Consider the following 18,601-nt stretch of genomic DNA (forward strand, 5'->3'; position numbering starts at 1 on the left):
TGCTCAGATGTGCTCTTTTCTTGTCTTTGCTTAATCAGTATTTGGTATGTGATAGAAAAAGTTTGATATGGAGTAAAAGATCAACAAGAATAACAAAGCATTATGGCATTTTTTAGTCAGTCACTATATTATAATTGTGTACCAGAGTTAATTTTGCCGTCAAATTTCAATTTAGTTTTTCTATCGTAGGCTTTTGACTAAAATGCCATTTTAATTTTAGTCGCATTTTAGTCATCTACAGAGGTTTTAGTTTTAGTCATATTTAGTGGACTAAAATCTGCAGTACATTTTAGTCAACTAAAATCAGGGGCCTGTAATGCACACAGTGCTCTGGATGGTCTGAGGAGACTTGTAATGCACAGTGAGGGCTCTGGACGGTCTGAAGAGGCCTGTATTGCACACAGTGCTCTGGATGGTCTGAGGAGGCCTGTAATGCACACAATGTTTTAAATGGTCTGAGGAGGCCTGTAATGCACAGTGAGTACTCTCTGGATGGTGAGAGGAGGCCTTTAATGCTGCAGAGTGCTCTGCATGGTGATCTGATGAGGCCTGTAATGATGCATAGTGCTCTGGATGGTGGTCTGAGGAGGCCTGTAATGATGCACAGTGCTCTGGATGGTGGTCTAAGGAGGCCTGTAATGCACAGTGCTCTGGAAGGTCTGAGGAGGCCTGTAATGCACACAGTGCTCAGGATGGTGTGAGGAGGCCTGTAATGCACACAATGTTTTAAATGGTCTGAGGAGGCCTGTAATGCACAGTGAGTACTCTCTGGATGGTGAGAGGAGGCCTTTAATGCTGCAGAGTGCTCTGCATGGTGATCTGATGAGGCCTGTAATGATGCATAGTGCTCTGGATGGTGGTCTGAGGAGGCCTGTAATGATGCACAGTGCTCTGGATGGTGGTCTGAGAAAGCCTGTAATGCTACACAGTGCTCTGGATTGTGGTCTAAGGAGGCCTGTAATGCACAGTGCTCTGGAAGGTCTGAGGAGGCCTGTAATGCACAGTGAGTACTCTCTGGATGGTGAGAGGAGGCCTTTAATGCTGCAGAGTGCTCTGCATGGTGATCTGAGGAGGCCTGTAATGATGCATAGTGCTCTGGATGGTGGTCTGAGGAGGCCTGTAATGATGCACAGTGCTCTGGATGGTGGTCTGAGGAAGCCTGTAATGCTACACAGTGCTCTGGATGGTGGTCTAAGGAGGCCTGTAATGCACAGTGCTCTGGAAGGTCTGAGGAGGCCTGTAATGCACACAGTGCTCAGGATGGTGTGAGGAGGCCTGTAATGATGCACAGTGCTCTAGACAATGGTCAAGGGAGGCCTGTAATGCTTCACAGTGCTCTGGACAGTGGTCTGAGGAGGAGGCCTGTAATACACACAGTGCTCTGGACAGTCAGGAGGCCGGAAACGCTGCACAGTGCTCTGGATGGTGTTCAGACGAGGCCTTGTGCTACACAGTGCTTTGGACAGTGGTCTGAGGAGGAGGCCTGTAATGCACACAGTGCTCTGGATGGTTGGGAGGCCTGTAATGCACACAGTGCTCTGGACCATTGTCTAAGGAGGCCTGTAATTTGCACAGTGCTAAGCACACCACACCACTAAGCATGCTACGGTTGCTACCTTGCTTGCTGGGAGGGGAAATGTGGACTTTACAGACAGAGCTCCAAGGAAGCCGGAAGTTCACGTAGGTAAACATCCCTCACTCACATTTTCTTTCTATTTTCATTTGTTAACAAAAATGAAATTCATTTTCATCATAGTTGTCGTCGATTGATGAAAAGGTGGGGAAAATGTAGGCGAACTATACTCTGACTCATATTAACTGGTGAGTCTGTAATTGGGTCAGGGTTACTAAAGGTAAGGGTTGGATGACTTATCCTGGCAGCTCTATGGTGCCCCACCCCCTTTCTAGAATGTTTGAGAATGTTCTAGAATTAGAGGGTAGAGGCTAGGAGGGGCTGCCATAAATATTTATGGGGCCTCAGCCATTCCCCAGGAATGGGCCTGGCAGGGGACTGGGAAAACCCATAAATAATATGATGACTCTGCACTGCAATGGTGCCAGTATGTGAAAAAAATATTGGGAAAAGAAAAAACATTTTTGTTTAATTTCTTCATATACGTCATATTCCACAAAGTTGTGACAAAAAATTACAACTTCAGAAAACTGAATACCCTGGACTGTATACTATCCAAAAAACGGGGTAATTTGGAGGGTATTTGTACTGTCCTGTCATAATTGAATTGATACATTTTCAAATATATATACCATAGTTTGTAGACTCTATCACTTTTCCACAGACTAAATATTATGCACTGATTGGATTATATTTACCAAAGAAATGTAGCGGACTACATTTTGGCCTACATTTATGAAGAAAGATTATTTGTTTGAAAATTTCAAAAACAGAAACTAAGAAAAAAGTGTTGTTTTTTTTTTTTTTTTTTAAATGATTCGGTAATTTCTTGTTTATTTTGCAAGAAAAAAAAAAAACCCCAATGGTAATCAAATACCACCAAAAGAAAGCTCTATTTGTGTAAAAAAAATAACAATTAAATTTGCGTACAGTGTTGCATGACCGTTCAATTGTCAGTTAAAGTAGCACAGCGCTAAATAGCAAAAAATGGCCTGGTCATGAAGGGGGTAAAACCTTACGGAGGTCAAGTGGTTAAACTAATTAGCACAACCACAAAAAGAGGAGCGTCCACAGCCATGCCACCCAGTGGGACCTTTTATACAGTATATATGCCCCATACAGAAAATAGACATTCTGGCTCACCCCCCAACCATGAAAGAGTGGTGGGCCATGTAGAGTATCCCATCATAGTACCTCTGCTGCAGGGGGCGCATAAAGCACCCTCATATGGGTCCCCCACCGTGCCAAAATGACATTGATGACATCGGCATTAGGCAGTCATCTTTGGAGCCATACATGCTCCAGTGACCAGAAAAGGGAGAACCCAAGCACGCAGGGGAGGATTTCGGTGCGCCACACACAAAAACTTTGCATGCAGACCACCCAAGGCCAGCCCTTCAAGGCCAAAGGTAACTCCCAAGCCCACAATTTGACATTAGAAACATGGGCTTTTCCTGCCGAGCCAAGCCAGTCATCCGCCAAAAAAGAAACCCCCGACAAAGGACCGATGGACGTATGCCCCTCATCACAAAAGTGAATCTGAGATACCCATGCACCATCTAAGAAAGACAAACAAAGTTTCTTAACAGTAATTCTTAACATTTGGTGTGACCACCCTTTGCCTTTAAAACAGCATCAATTCTTCTAGGAACACTTGCTCACAGTTTTTGAAGGAACTCGGCAGGTAGGTTGTGTCAAACAGCTTGGAGAGCTAACCACAGATCTTCTGTGCATGTAGGCTGCCTCCTTCAGTCTCTTCATGGAACCCCAGACAGACTCGATGATGTTAAGATCAGGGCTCTGTGGGGGCCAAACCATCACTTCCAGAACTCCATGTTCTTTGTTAAAGACATTTACTGTATGTTTGGAGTCCTTGTCCTGCTGCAGAATACATTTGGATAAGTATCTGCCTATATTTCTCAGCAATGATGAGACAACATTGATATTGACCAAATCTCCAACTCCATGTACAGATATACAGCCCCACACTTGCAAGGAACCTCCACTATACTTCACTGTTGCCTGCAGACACATATTATTGTACCGCTCACCATCCCTTCGGTGAAAAAATTGTCTCTTGCTGAAGCCAAATATTTCTAATTTTGAGTCATTAGTCCAGATCACCTACTGTCATATTTCTGCACCTCATTTTGTTTTCATGCATAATTGAGTCGTTTAGCCTTGTTTCCATTTTGGAGGTATGGCTTTTTGGCTGCAATTCATCCATGAAGACCACTTTTGGCCAGACTTCTCCGGAGATAGATGGGTGTACCTGAATCCCACTGGTTTCTGGTATTTCTGTGCTGATGGCACTGCTGGGCATCTTCCGATGTCAAAGGGAAGTAAGCATGTGGTATCTTTCATCTGCTCATCAAGTTTCCTCGGCTTACCACTGCGTCTATGGACCCTAACATTACCCATTTGGTATGTGGCGCTACCTGCTCAAGTGGAATATAAAATTGAAAATGATGAAGTGCACTGTGTGTATATATGTGTACCTGAATCATATGGTTTTTACCAATCCTAAAGGTACATCCCTAGTGCATATATTGTATACCATCCAATAAGTGACCATATGTAATAAAGATAAACATTTAAAGTGCACCGTGCTAAGTAAAATACATTCTGGGTAATTGACAATACCCTCCTAAAAAGTGCTGGGTGCTTGGTGCAAGTGCAACTGTGCAATTAATAAAAGATTTCTTTGTGCTCATGAACTGTGCTGTTTAATACAATATTGTTATATTAATCCACAAATTAAATAAAATAAATAAATACTCGTGCTCACTGTGATTTGAGGAATATCACATCTATTTGCTTCGTAACTATCCACCAGTACTGGGTGATACCCCCTATGTGCGGGGGTGTAGTGATTTGATTAACGAGTGCTGTGGTGCTGACCAGTTAAAAACACATATAGGATGTGCTTGGTGTGAGGCAGTGAAGTGTGCCAATTAGTCCGTAGTAGGAACAAGCCAGGTGCCCGTGCAAGTGCTGAGGTGCTTTTACCCGTGGCCCCCCACTAGGTATTGCGCTCACCCCACAGACGTCCCCTTACAACAGGGGTGCTAGCTGTGTGTGCAAAGTTTTGGGTGTGCTTGCTTCCATGGGGTCCTGGATGTCCAGACTATCTGCGGCTTCTGCGGCTGCGAGTCCCCTTCTGAAAATCCACTTGGTCTGGCAGACTCAAGATACAAGCAGACATTGCCCCATAGTGTAGTACGTTCTGTATATTGCAAGACAAGTGCAGATAAACTCACAGTTAGTAGTTCACCAATCAGTTTGGGGATGCTGGGATGCTTTCGCGTTCCACGGTCCGAGTCCCCTTAACCGGAAGTGACGTGTGACTGTGTAAACTCCGCCCTACGCGTTTCATCACATCAACGTCATCTGGAGCGGCGACATCTTAGCGTCCTCCCGGTTCATATACTGTATATAGCCGCCCCGTGTCCTAGCAACCAGTAATTAACAGTCGCCGTGTTGCTACACCTACTGGAGCTAACCGGAAGACATCTTACTACTCCTGCTGTAAGTTCCGGGATCTGGACATACACGGGCATTAAGGGCCATATCTATTGCATCATGTGAACACTAACTGATTGCATATATGGCAAATTGTATACTGCCTTAAGTAAAACCAATATTTATTAAGTCATTTAAAACAAAGCCTGGTATGCTTCTCATATTCAAGATTAAATATAAAAAATATATAAGATAACTAAATTCCAATTAAGGAAATAAAATTAAAAAATATAAAAAGAAAAATAAAGATAAAAATGAAGAATTAAAAATAAAACCCAGACAGAATATGTGTATATATATATATATATATATATATATATATATATATATATATATATATATATATATATATTTATTTTTTTTATATATATATGAGGGGGGATATATATGAATATAAAAATATATGTATATAAGACCACATAAAATTCTAAATGAAGCTGTGTTAGGACATATATAAGCATAAAAATATAAAATTAAAAAAATGTATAACTTGTGAGGGAAAATGTATTGTAGTATAAAAATATATATTTAAGGCCACATAAAAAATGTGTATATGTAAGGCCACATAAAAAAATATTATTCATTCTAGGTGAGGCTGTGTGAGGAGGTTTTTAGAAGGAAATTAATTTCACTTGAGGTATGTTTATAATATATAACCTGGATCAAGTTATTGATACTGGGCCCTTCTAGGAGGGACAAAAATACATATGTGGAATTTATGACGTATAAAATCATGAATATTACATGTGTAGTGGTGTGTTAAATTAGATGATATAAGAGTTAATGAAAAGATAAAAAGAAAAAAAGAAAAAATGGACCTTACAAGATATATTAGTCTGTGAGAGATCTGGTACGTACGATCTGTAGAAAAATATATTTCTCGCTAGACGCCTAGCGCGGGATCTTTTTTTAAAAAAATTATTTGGGAAACAAACAAAAAAAGGGGGAAAAAAGGGAAAAAATTGGAAGAGATACATAGAGAGTATTTTAAGAAGGGACCTTAAAAACCTTACAATGGCGTTGAATTAAAAATCATTAAAAATCAGGGGCAGTAAAATGTGTGTTGGAAGGTTTTATATATCCGAAATGAAGCAGTTCAAGTCTATGTCATTATTGAGACCCTCCGGCTATAGTGTATGCATCAAGTAAATCCACCTGGTCTCATTGGTCCCCAGATTGCTTTGAAATCTTTGCCTGGGAGAGACCTTGCTAATGCAGTATAACTACCTTGTTTCTTGCTGCTGTGCTCAGTCTTGCCATGGTATATGACCTGTGACATGAAACTGTCTTCCTCAACCTCACCTTAGTAGCAGAGATTGGTTGTTCCTCACCCAGTTTTAAGCATCCTATACAGCTGTTTGTGTTCCAGTTAATAACTGTGTTTCAACCTTCATTGGAAATTGATGATCATTAGCACTTGCTTGGTATAATTGGTTAATCATACACCGGAATTTATTCCTACAAAATCTCTGACTTTATGCAAGTATAAGAATTTTGTTTGCTCACTTTGCATTTTGTAAATTGATAAAAATAAACAATACTTTACAGCATTTCTTCACACCTGACTAAAATATTTGCACAGTACTGTATTTTATCAGTATTTTAAGATTTTTGAATGTTGTATTGCTTTAATGAATTTGAGGAGAGGGGGGCAACTAGCTCAAGAGAAAAGGCACTTTGAGTGATTCTGATTTGGGAAACAATGTAGTAATTATGATTTGGGAAACAATGTAGTAATTATGACTTAATAATTTGAAATTGTTACATTATATTTGCAGATGGCAAGATGTATGATGCCTACATTATGTATCCAAAAAATGCTACGGGAAACTGTGCATATGACATGGACTTATTTGTGCTCAAGTTGCTTCCTGAAGTTCTTGAAAAGCAGTGTGCTTATCAACTGTTTATTCTTGGAAGAGATGATTTACCTGGGCAAGGCAAGTTTCCTCAAATAGTATTCTCTGTGTTATATTGATTTCCACACACACTGATAGTCACCCATTTGTTTCTTCTTTACTTTTGGCATTAGCTAAATGGACATTTTCTAAAAGTTTATATAGATGAGGTTTTGGATGGAAGAGAATAGGATAACTATGGGGTTGGTTCACTAAAAATTGAGAGTGCAAAATCTAGTGCAACTGTGAATTGTAGCTAATCAGCTTTTAACTGAAAAAAAAAAAAAAATTGGACGCTGATTGGTCTCTATCCACTTAAGCAACGGAAGATTTTACCCCCTTCCTGACCAGGGGGTTTTTTGCGATTTTTTTACTGCGTGACTTTAACGGACAATTGCGCGGTCGTGCGACGCTGTACCTAAACTAATTTCACGTCCTTTTTTTCCCACAAACAGAGCTTTCTTTTGGTGGTATTTGATCACCTGTGCGATTTTTTGATCATGCGCTATAAATTTTGCAAAAATAACAATATTTTTCACTTTTTTTTTATATGAAATTCCCCCCCAAAAAAAATTAAAAATCAAAATTTTTTAACATTTTCAGACAATTTGTTTTATGCTACATATGTTTGGTAAAAAAAAATCGCAAAAAGCGTATTTTGATTGGTTTGCGCAAAAGTTATCGCGTTTACTAACAAAGGGAAAGATTTTTGTCATTTTTGGTGTTTTTTTTTTTTAACGAGTAATGGCGGCGATCTGCGATTTCTTTTGCGGTACTGCGACATTGCGGCGGGCAGATCGGACCCTTGACTGACATTTTTGACACTTTTGGGGGTACCAGTGACATTACTGCAGTAATCAGTGCTATACATATGCACTGTTACTGTAAAAATGACACTGGCAGGGAAGGGGTTAACTGTATTGGAGAGGGAGGGGTTAAGTGTGTCCTAGGGGCGTGTTTCTAACTGTGATGGGACATGTCTCCTATTGTAAAAACAGAGATCAACGGTTCTACATAGTAGAACCGTCTGATCTCCATTTTTACACAGGGGAGAATGACAGGCGGCTTGTTTACATAAGCCGCCCGCCTTTCTCCCGCTCTACCGACGATCGTAGTGTGACCGGCGGACATCGGGTCCACCGGTCACACGCACGGACTCCTCTGTGAACGAGCCGGGGCGGGCGCGCGCCTCAGCGGGCGCGCGCTCGCCCGCTATTGGCTCAAAAGCCGGTCACAGGCTAGCGACGTAGATCTACGTCACTCTGCCTGGCCGGGGCTGACTGCCGCAGTAAATATACTGTGCGCAGTCAGCAAGCGGCTATACAAAGCTGCTCCAGGTTTTGCACTTTTCTAGTGTTATTGAATCAACCTCTAGATGTCTTATGGTTAATTCAGGGATTATTTACTTACTCGCTCATCCATGTCTTTATGAACCTTGCTTTGTGCACTGGTCCATATAATTTGGTGTAGGGGGGATTATAGTGTGGGGGTTGTTTTTCAGGGGTTGGGCTTGGCCCCTTAGTTCCAGTGAAGGGAACTCCTAAAATGATACTAAAGTCTTGTTTTTTTTTTTTATTTGTTTCAAAATTACAAACATGTCACACTTACCTGCTCTGTGCAGTGGTTTTACACAGAGCAGCCTGGATCCTTCTCTTCTGGGGTCCCTCACTGGCACTACTGGTGCCTCCCTCCTGTCGAATGCCCCCACAGCAAGCAGCTTGCTATGGAGGCACCCGAGCCAATACGCAGCTCTGTGTGTCCATTTAGACACGGAGTCCCGCTCCTTCTCTCTCCTGGTTGGCTAACTGACTTTAATTGACAGCAGCAGGAGCCAATGGCGCTGGTGCTATGTCTCAGCTAATTAAGAGGGAGAGTCCCAGACAGCTGAGGCACTAGTGCAACATCCCTAGCTAGAGATGGGCTCAAGTAAGTATTAGGGGGGCTGCTGCACATTGAAGGTTTTTTTTATCTTAATGCATAGAATATAATTACAACCACTTTAGGCATCAGCATACCAAGACATTTTGGACAATTTCATACTCCCAATTTTGTGGGAACAGTTTGGGGATAGCCCCTTCCTGTTCCAACATGACTGCACACCAGTGCACAAAGTAAGGTCCATAAAGACATGGATAAGTGAGTTTGGAGTGGAGGAACTTGACTGGCCTGCACAGTCCTGACCTCAACCCGATAGAACACCTTTGGGATAAAGTGGAGACTGTGAGCCAGGCCTTCTCATCAAACATCAGTGCCTGACCTCACAAATGCGCTTCTGGAAGAATGATCAAACATTCCCATAGACACACTCCTAAACTTTGTGGGCAACCTTCCCAGAAAAGGTAAAGCTATTATAGCTGATATGGGTGGGCCAACTCAATATTGAACCCTGCAGACCAAGAATGGGATGTCATTAAAGTTTATGAGTGTGTAAATGTAGGTGTCCCAATATATAGTGTATTCCTAATTTATTGTGCTTAGCCATTCTGAAATGTTTAACTCTATCTGCCATATGTTGCTGGTGGAAAGGCTGTAGTCTGACTTTGAAAACTTTTGTCAACAAAAGTTCTTCTCTTTGCTATCTTGCCCAGATTTTGATTTATTTAAAGTCCTGAAGCAAGCACATTTGTAAAAAACAACCCGGGGCTTTATCAATGTGCTGGAAAATTATATTTTTAGTATATATTTAAAAAGCAGGTGTATAGCCATCATAAGGATACTCCACTCCTTTATAAATATGCCCCTGTGCCAATAGGTTAATGAGGTAAGACTGTAAGGTGTATTATATATTTCATTCAGCAATATTAGTTACAGAATTTTACTCTTCTATTCTTAAATTAAGCATGATATTAGGCATGAGTATATTTTGAACAGATATGCAGTATATAGATCATGCAAAACTATTAGCCATTAAGGTCTAAAATGACTTATTCTTCTAAATATTCAGAACTAAAAGCTTTATAAAATCTGATCTGTAAGCAGTGCTTGCTTATTTTGTTATATTCAGCTTTTTAGACATTTTTATATGAATAAAACCCATTTTTATGTGATTACAGCAATGGCAGACCTAGTTGATGAAGCCATTTCACAAAGCAGAAGACTGATCATTGTCCTGGGACAGGTTTACAATGAAGGTAACCTTGGAGAAGACTTTGAACAAAAAATCACCATGTATGATGCTTTAATCCGGAATGAAATAAAAGTAATACTGATTGAGATGGAAAAAATAACTGATTGCACTTTCATGCCAGAGTCCATTAAATATATCAGACAGAAACAAGGTGTTGTCCGATGGAAGGGGACATTCACAGATGATTCACTATCTCCAAACACAAGGTTCTGGAAAAATATACGATACCGAATGCCTCCAGCTCGACGCCATTCTGACAAAGATTTGGATTACATATGCACAGAGAATATATGACAATGATATGTCAATATATGAACTATGAGAACTCTGACTTATACACTAAAAAATTTGCATTCATGAAGAAGTCTTCAAAATATGGACACATTACTGAATACAGTATTAAACCTTTAACTTGCATTTATTAAAGCTTAAGTTTAGTTAAATATATCTTTTTTAAATCAGCATCAGGGATGATACATACATTGAATGAAGTGTCCCTTGTGCTCGTGACTGCTATGTTCATTGAAATGTGCATTCCTCTGCCCCCCCTGGAAACCCCCATAGCTGTGATCTTTCAGTGTTGCAGGGGTTAACCACATAACGACCGCCCACCGCAAATATACTGCGGCAGGCAGCCGCTGCTGGGCAAAGTGACGTAGGGGTACGTCACTCGCCCACTCCCTCCCCCGCTCGTTGTCATTCTCCCTGATGTAACTGCAGAGACTGTACAATCCTGCTATGTAGGATCGTATGTCTCTGTGGTTACATCACAAGCCATGTCCCCCAAAGTTAGAATCACTCCCCTAGGGATACATTTAACCCACTGATCACCAGTAAAGTTAACCCCTTCCCTGCCAGTGTCATTTTTACAGTAACAGCGCATATGTATAGCACTGATAACTGTAGTAATGTCACTGGTACCCCCAAAAGTGTCAAAAATGTCAGTCAAGGGTCTGATCTGTCCGCTGCAATGTCGCAGCCCTGCATAAAATATCGCAGATCGCCGCCATTACTAGTTAAAAAAAAAATAAAAATGACATAAATCTTTCCCGTAGTTAGTAAACGCAATAACTTTTGCGCAAACCAATCAAAATATGCTTATTGCGATTTTTTTTTACCCAAAATATGTAGCAGAAAACAAATTGGCCTAAAATGTTAAAAAATTTAGATTTTTACATTTTTTTGGGGGAATTTCATATAAAAAAATGTGAAAAATATTATTTTTTCAAAATTGTCGCTCTTTGGTTTTTTTTATAGCGCAAAAAAGTTAAAATCGCACAGGTGATCAAATACCACCAAAAGAAAGCTCTGTTTGTGGGAAAAAAAGGACGTAAATTTAATTTGGGTACAGCGTCGCACGACCGCAAAATTGTCCGTTACAGTCACGCAGTGCTGAATCGCAAAATAGGCCCTGGTCTTTGAGCAGCCAAATCCTCCGGGGCTTAAGTGGTTTTAATATAAGCCCTGGACCTGTAACAGGCACTCACAGCTGCGGTAGTATTCGGGGGGGAGGAGGAATGAAGATTTCAACAAACAGCAGACACCAGCACAAAGGACACTTATTATTCAATGTAAGTGCCGTCTCAGGTGCTGACTTTAAAGAAAAAAACGTAGCCTGAGCTTTAAGGATTAAAGACATTTTCAAGTGACAATACTACAATGCAACATTTTTAGAAGCTATGTTATATTATCATTTCAGTAGAAGATTTTACAAATGCAGCCATTGTATACCTACCTCCTTTCATTTACAGTTATACCTAAGTAAGTCCCAAGCTGCTCAAAGCTGATCACTTCAGCCGAATGTGCAAGCCAAGCTCCAGGCTTCATCACCTACCCTTACACCAGTGGTGTATTTTGTTTTTGTGCTGCCCTAGGCAAGACTAAAATTGGGTGCCCCCCTTATGTAAATTTGCCCCACTCCTTTTTTACAGATGTGACTTCCTCCAAAATTGAAGGACTATAAGTCCTAGCATGAGCCCCTGAGATCTCACGAGAGGGGGGGTGAGAGGAGGTGGGAGGGTGAGAGGGGGGTGGGTGAGGGAGAGAGAGAGGGGGGTGACTGAGGGAAGGAGAGAAAAAGAGAGGGGGGATAGGAGATAGAGAGAGGGGGGAATCAAAGAGAGAGAGAGAGAGAGAGAGGGGGGGGATGAGAGAGAGGGGGGGGTGCGAGAGAAGGGGGTGAGAGAGAGGGGAGATGAGAGAGAGAGGGGGGATGAGAGAGAGAGGGGGGGGATGAGAGAGAGAGGGGAATTCAAAGAGAGAGAGAGAGAGGGGGGGTGAGAGAGAGGGGGGATGAGAGAGAGAGGGGGGTGAGAGAGAGAGGGGGAATGAGAGAGAGAGAGAGAGAGAGAGAGGGGGAATCAAAGAGAGAGAGGGCATGAGAGAGAGAGGGGGGTGAGAGAGAGGGGAGATGAGAGAGAGGGGAGATGAGAGAGAGGGGGGTGAGAGAGGGGGGATGAGAGAGTGGGGGGGATGAGAGAGAGGGGGAATATGAGAGAGGGAGAATGAGAGAGAGAGAGGGGGGGTGAGAGAGGGGGGTGAGAGAGGGGGGATGAGAGAGAGCGCGAGAGAGAGAGGGTTGTGAGAGAGAGAGGGGGATGAGAGGGAGAGAGTGCGAGAGAGAGCGAGAGGGGGGAGAGAGAGAGGGGGGATGAGAGAGAGAGGGGGGATGATAGAGAAAGAGAGAGGGGGTGAAAGAGAGAGAGGGAGAGAGAGAGGAGGGGTGAGAGAGAGAGAGAAGGGGCTGAGTGAGAGAGAGAGGGGGTGAGAGAGGTGGTTCTAGCAACCAGTGGCCAATAGAGTCTCAGGTGGAGGGGGGGTGGCTTTTTTGCTGCCCCCCTGAAAAGTGCCGCCCTAGGCCTTGGCCTTGTTGGCCTAGGCCAAAATACTGCACTGCCTTACACCTACCCTTACTGTGAATATAGAAATGCAAGCCTCTCACAGTGGCAACAACACTCCACCAGTTCCTCTTCTTTGATGTGTTTAGTTCCCATTAGGGCCTAGTTGTACAACTATTCATTGTAGTTAACATTATGATTAAATCTTAGTAAGAGGTGAAATCTCAGTGAAGAAGGAATGGCTGGAGTGTTTCTGCCACTTGTTCAATAAAGTTTGAATGTGTGATTTGAGCATTGTGTGAGCATATAATGGAGTATATGAGCTTAGAAAAGCTTAAATAATGTTTCTGTTACAGCTCAAAGTAGCTGAGCCGGTTAACACTGAGGCGACACGACTCCTTACTACTTTGGGGGCGACTTGTGCATTCCCATGCACCACGACTTCGGAGCGACTTGCAGGGACTTCACATAATGGAAGTCTATGCAAGTCGCTCCGAGATCCCCCCAGAAGTAGTACAGGACCCTTTTTCTAAGTCGGAGCGACTTGTGTCGCTCCTATTAGAACGGGTCCTGTAGCGGTCAATGGACGGCGAGGGAGCGCGACTTGTCAGGCTGAACAAGTCGCCTGACAAGTCGCGATAGTGTGAACTGACAATTTATAAAATGTTGCAGTTTTTGGCATCATTTACTACACTTATTCCTGTTGGTAAACTTTTTATATTTTTACCATTTACCTGAAAGATGTCCAGCAAAGGGCCAAGAAAACTCCCACATTCAATGTCCCCCATAGGCTCAGATGACTAGGCAGAGCATATAGGACAGCTTCTGGGGAGCCAGGACCAATAAGGCTGATCCTAACAGAAACACTATGAAAAGTTTGTGGCATTGCTGATTTCTCGATTTTATTAATAGGAACCAATAAGTAAATAACTGGTGGTGAATTTTTTTTTTTTTTCTGATAGTACACTTTGCCTTCACTTGAGGTAATATAGGTCATATTACTATGATGGGTGGGCAGCAATGTTTGATCCGTTATCTTCTCTGAGACCCGTCCTCTTACTGTAGATTGGTACCTCTAAGAAGTCCATTTGTGGTGATATATTATAATTCTGTACATTACAGAAATTTGTATTACATTATTTACAAAAGAAACCCAGTATCTTTTGCCTTTTAGTAGCTTGTCAGCATGTTGAAATATATCTAAAGCCCAACTTTTCTTTTTTTTCTTTTTGCATTTTGAATAGAGTAAGGCCCCTTTCACACGATCAGACTGATCAGGTCCGCTGTTCGTTTTTCAGATGGACCTGTTTGGGCAACCCATTCTCCTCTATGGGGAGGCAGATTCCACTGACACCAGTCTGCCATCCGATCTGCCAAGATCCACTGAAAACAGTTGGATGGCGATACGTTTGCTATCTGTCCAGCGGGTCGGATCGGATGGGATCAGATGAAAATGGACATACTGTTCATTTTCATCTAATTTCCCCATAGAGTAAAGCGGGACTCTGACAGGTCAGTCTCTGCACAGTGACTGGAGACAGAACTGTCTGCTCAGCGGGATCAACGGAGCAATCTGAGCTGAGTCTGCTGAGTGGATCCGCCCAGTGAGAAAGGAATGTAAGGGTTGGTTAAAATCGCGGTCAGTTTTTTTTGCCATTTGTCTCATTAGGAAGGTTTATCTTCACTTTCTGTCCTGTAATAGGGGATAGCTTTCCAATGTGAGAAAAAAAATAATTCTTAGACAGTTGTTTTAGGATCAAGAGTCTCCATTGGAAGATTTTCCCTCTTTTCCTGTTCTAACAGCAACTAAAAATAGTGGATTTACCCTCACTTTTTTACTGGTGACACGTGGCAGCACAATTAGAGAGAGTAAATCTCCCTCACAGGGACATGGACAGCAATAAAAATCTAGAAGGGGCCTGTAGCACTATAGGGTATGATAAAAGGCATTGATCTACTGGCAATGCACTGAAAAACATTGACCATATCTGAATAGCAGCTTTCTGTGTAAATATGTATAAAGTTACCAAAGGTTAATATTTAGAGACATTCTAGTCAAATACTGCATTTTCCATTTGAAAGCATGCAGTTGCGTTTGAATGGGAAATGCAGCGCCTGACAAGAAAAGGCTGCATTTAACCTGCTTTACCTGCAGTTTAGACATATCCTATTATACCAACCTGCTTCCAAAGAAATGCAGGTTAAACGCAGCCTCTGAACTGCCATGTGTACTGCCGACATGCATTTGAGGTTCATTCAAAATGAATAAAGTGGTATAAAACCAGCATTGTCAGTCTGGGGCGAGGGGAGTGTTAGATGAACTAGCAGATTTAAATACACTAACAAACTGAAACCAAACTCCAGTTCACATTGCAGTTACACAAGCAGTTATAGCAACAGTTTTCTTTCATTTGGGATAAAGGGTTTACATGAATAAAAAAATCTGATCATTATAAGCACTCCTGTCAGTGGTAAATGGCTTGTCGCAACACTGTAATTGCTATATTTGAAGCAGAACTAAAAGGAAAAGAAGCCTAAAAAAGAAAACAAATGCAGCCATAACATCTAAGAATTGGTAAGTTGCCATAAAATAAATGTTTGCTTTTGGGTTTAATACCACTTAAAGGATGCTGTAGCTGTAAAAGACAGGCAGCCTATTATGCAGTACTTAACTGTTTTGCAGGATGTAAATAATTCTTAACATTCCGTAGCTTTATGATTTTTGAAGCATTTTACTTGCATGTTGCATATTAGAGATGGGCTCAGGCGTGTTCGGGATCATAGTCCCAACCCACCTGCCCGATCCCTCCAGGAAATCGACACTGCGCATCGCTAATCACAGACAGATCTGCAGCTGCGGACAGTGTCTCATTGCCTGTGATCAGCGGTGTGAAGTGTCGGCTTCCTGGCGGGATCAGGCAGGTGGGTTTGGACTAGGATCCTGAACACACCTGAGCCCATCTTTATTGCATAGGTTGCCTGATTTGAGTTCCTCATGTCCAAGCAGTGTTTGCAACTGGTAGTTTTAATGTATCATGAATCTCAAAAAAAAATACATGATTTTCTGTAAACATTTTGTTGGTTGTGCTGTGCTTATTATTGTCTTTAACTATATTATTTTTTACTGCCATATGTATACACTAAAAACCTACTCCACCCAAACTGAAATATGAATCATTGGGTAACCATAGTGAGGTGTATTTATACACTGTATTTCAATGTAAATGTGAATGCATGGAGAAAAGGCCAATATATTGATCTGTGAGTTCATTAAAGACAAAATAAAGGATAGTAACTATGCCACAATTACAACAACGTAATCCTGAACTGTGAAAAATGTTGGAGCTCAGTTAACAAAGGTACATAGAGTACAAGGAGATCTTTGAAGTGTAGCCAACACTTTATAAAATAAGTCCTAAAAATGTTTAAAATAAAAGGGATATCAAGGGATAATCCCTTCTTTGAAAACTACCACTGTGTAAAGAATATTTTGCTTTTTTGTTTGCAGTTAGGTAAAAGCTCAGCTGAACTTTAAAAATCAGCTAAATGCATTTAATGTGCATTCAAAAAAATAAAAAAGGTCATCTCTAAAATCTCAAAACGCCCAACAAGTAAAATCCTATTCATTTCAATCTTCCCTGTTCACATATGAGCATTTTTTCGCCTGAAGCAAAACGCCTGAAGCTCAAAAAAGTACATCAGCTTCTTTTTTGGCAGATTACTACAAGCGTTTTTGTAAGATGTCAATGCCTGCCCCCAAGCACTTGCAAAAAACACCTGAAAAATGCCTGAAAAAAGCCCCAAAAAAAGCCTGAAAAAAAAACCGCTTGATAAAAGCCCAAAATAACGCCTGAAAATGATACGCTCAGGTGTGAATGGAACCTTACAGTTTGTTTTCTTTAGAATGGAGCATCAGTAAAAAGCCTATACCCTGTCAGAATGATGTAGAGAAGACCCTTGAAATGTGTGGAAGTGGTGGTCCTTGGACTTGAATAGCGTTCTTTTAGTGTCCACCAGGGAAGTCACCCAGCAGTCACCTGGTGCCAGCAATTGGTCAATAGTGCTTGAACCTGGTACCAGTTGTGGCCCCCATTTCTTGTGAACAGAAAAAAGCTTACTGCGCTACCCTTTTTAACTAGTGAACAGCTGTTGATATGGGTTCTTACCTGTCTTCTTCTCTTTTACTTTGTACTCCTGCCTGACTCTGCTCTACCTTATTACCCTTCTTATCTGTGTCTATTTAGGTAGGTTGTTTCGATTTTTTTATGCATTTACTGTGTTGTCTAGATCACTTGTGTTCTTGTGCTTATAATACATTGCGTTAATTTAGGTTTGAGTATGGTTTTCTCAGTGTAGTTCCCATGTGTTGCTGCTGCGGGAAGAGAGGGAAGTTTCTGCCAGTTATTTCAGGACCAAACTAAACTACAAACCCGATTCCAAAAAAGTTGGGACACTGTACAAATTGTGAATAAAAACAGAATGCAATGATGTGGAAGTTTCAAATTTCAATATTTTTTTCAGAATAAAACATAGATGACATATCAAATGTTTAAACTGAGAAAATGTATAATTTTAAGGGGAAAATAAGTTGATTTTAAATTTTATGGCATCAATACATCTCAAAAAAGATGGACAAGGCCATCTTTACCACTGTGTGGCATCCCCTCTTCTTTTTATAACAGTCTGCAGACGTCTGGGGACTGAGGAGACAAGTTGCTCATGTTTAGGAATAGGAATTTTGTCCCATTCTTGTCTAATACAGGCTTCTAGTTGCTCAACTGTCTTAGGTCTTCTTTGTCGCATCTTCCTCTTTATGATGGGCCAAATGTTTTCTATGAGTGAAAGATCTGGACTGCAGGCTGGCCATTTCAGTACCCAGATCCTTCTTCTACGCAGCCATAATGTTGTAATTGATGCAGTATGTGGTCTGGCATTGCCATGTTGGAAAACGCAAGGTCTTCCCTGAAAGAGACGACGTCTGGATGGGAGCATATGTTGTTCTAGAACTTGGATATACCTTTCAGCATTGATGGTGCCTTTCCAGATATGTAAGCTGCCCATGCCACACACACTCATGCAACCCCATACCATCAGAGATGCAGGCTTCTGAACTGAGCCCTGATAACAACTTGGGTTGTCCTTATCCTCTAGTCCGGATGACATGGCGTCCCAGTTTTCCAAAAAGAACTTCAAATTTTGATTCGTCTGACCACAGAACAGTTTTCCACTTTGCCACAGACCATTTTAACCTCTTGCCTACAGTGCAATTTCACCCCTTTCCTGCCCAGACTGATTTTCACCTTTCAGCGCTCTCACACTTTGAATGACAATTACTCAGTCATGCAACATTGTACCCATAAAAAAATTGTGTCCTTTTTTTCACACAAATAGAGCTTTCTTTTGATGGTATTTAATCACTACTGGGTTTTTTATTTTTTGTACTATAAATAAAAAAAGACTGAAAATATTGTGAAAAAACAAATTTTTCTTTGTTTCTGTCATAAAATTTTGCAAATTAGTAATTTTTCTTCAAAAATTTTGGCCAAAATGTATACTGCTACTTATCCTTGGTAAAAATAACTCA

The 18,601-nt window shown here is 41.3% G+C and overlaps 1 protein-coding gene across 1 annotated transcript in view; it reads left to right on the forward strand.

Annotated features, from left to right (window-relative positions):
• LOC309547230 (interleukin-1 receptor type 1-like) overlaps positions 1 to 7,148 on the forward strand; it is a 146,852-nt gene extending 139,704 nt beyond the window's left edge. The window contains exon 10 of the mRNA XM_082247045.1: positions 6,934 to 7,148. Within this exon, the coding sequence (XP_082103171.1) occupies positions 6,934 to 7,133 (200 nt within the window). The 3' untranslated portion in view covers positions 7,134 to 7,148. The remainder of the gene's footprint in view (positions 1 to 6,933) is intronic.
• The last annotated feature ends 11,453 nt before the right edge of the window (positions 7,149 to 18,601 follow it).

This window comes from Pelophylax lessonae (genome assembly GCF_965119305.1).
Source record: "Pelophylax lessonae genome assembly, chromosome: 2".
Lineage (NCBI taxonomy): Eukaryota > Metazoa > Chordata > Amphibia > Anura > Ranidae > Pelophylax > Pelophylax lessonae.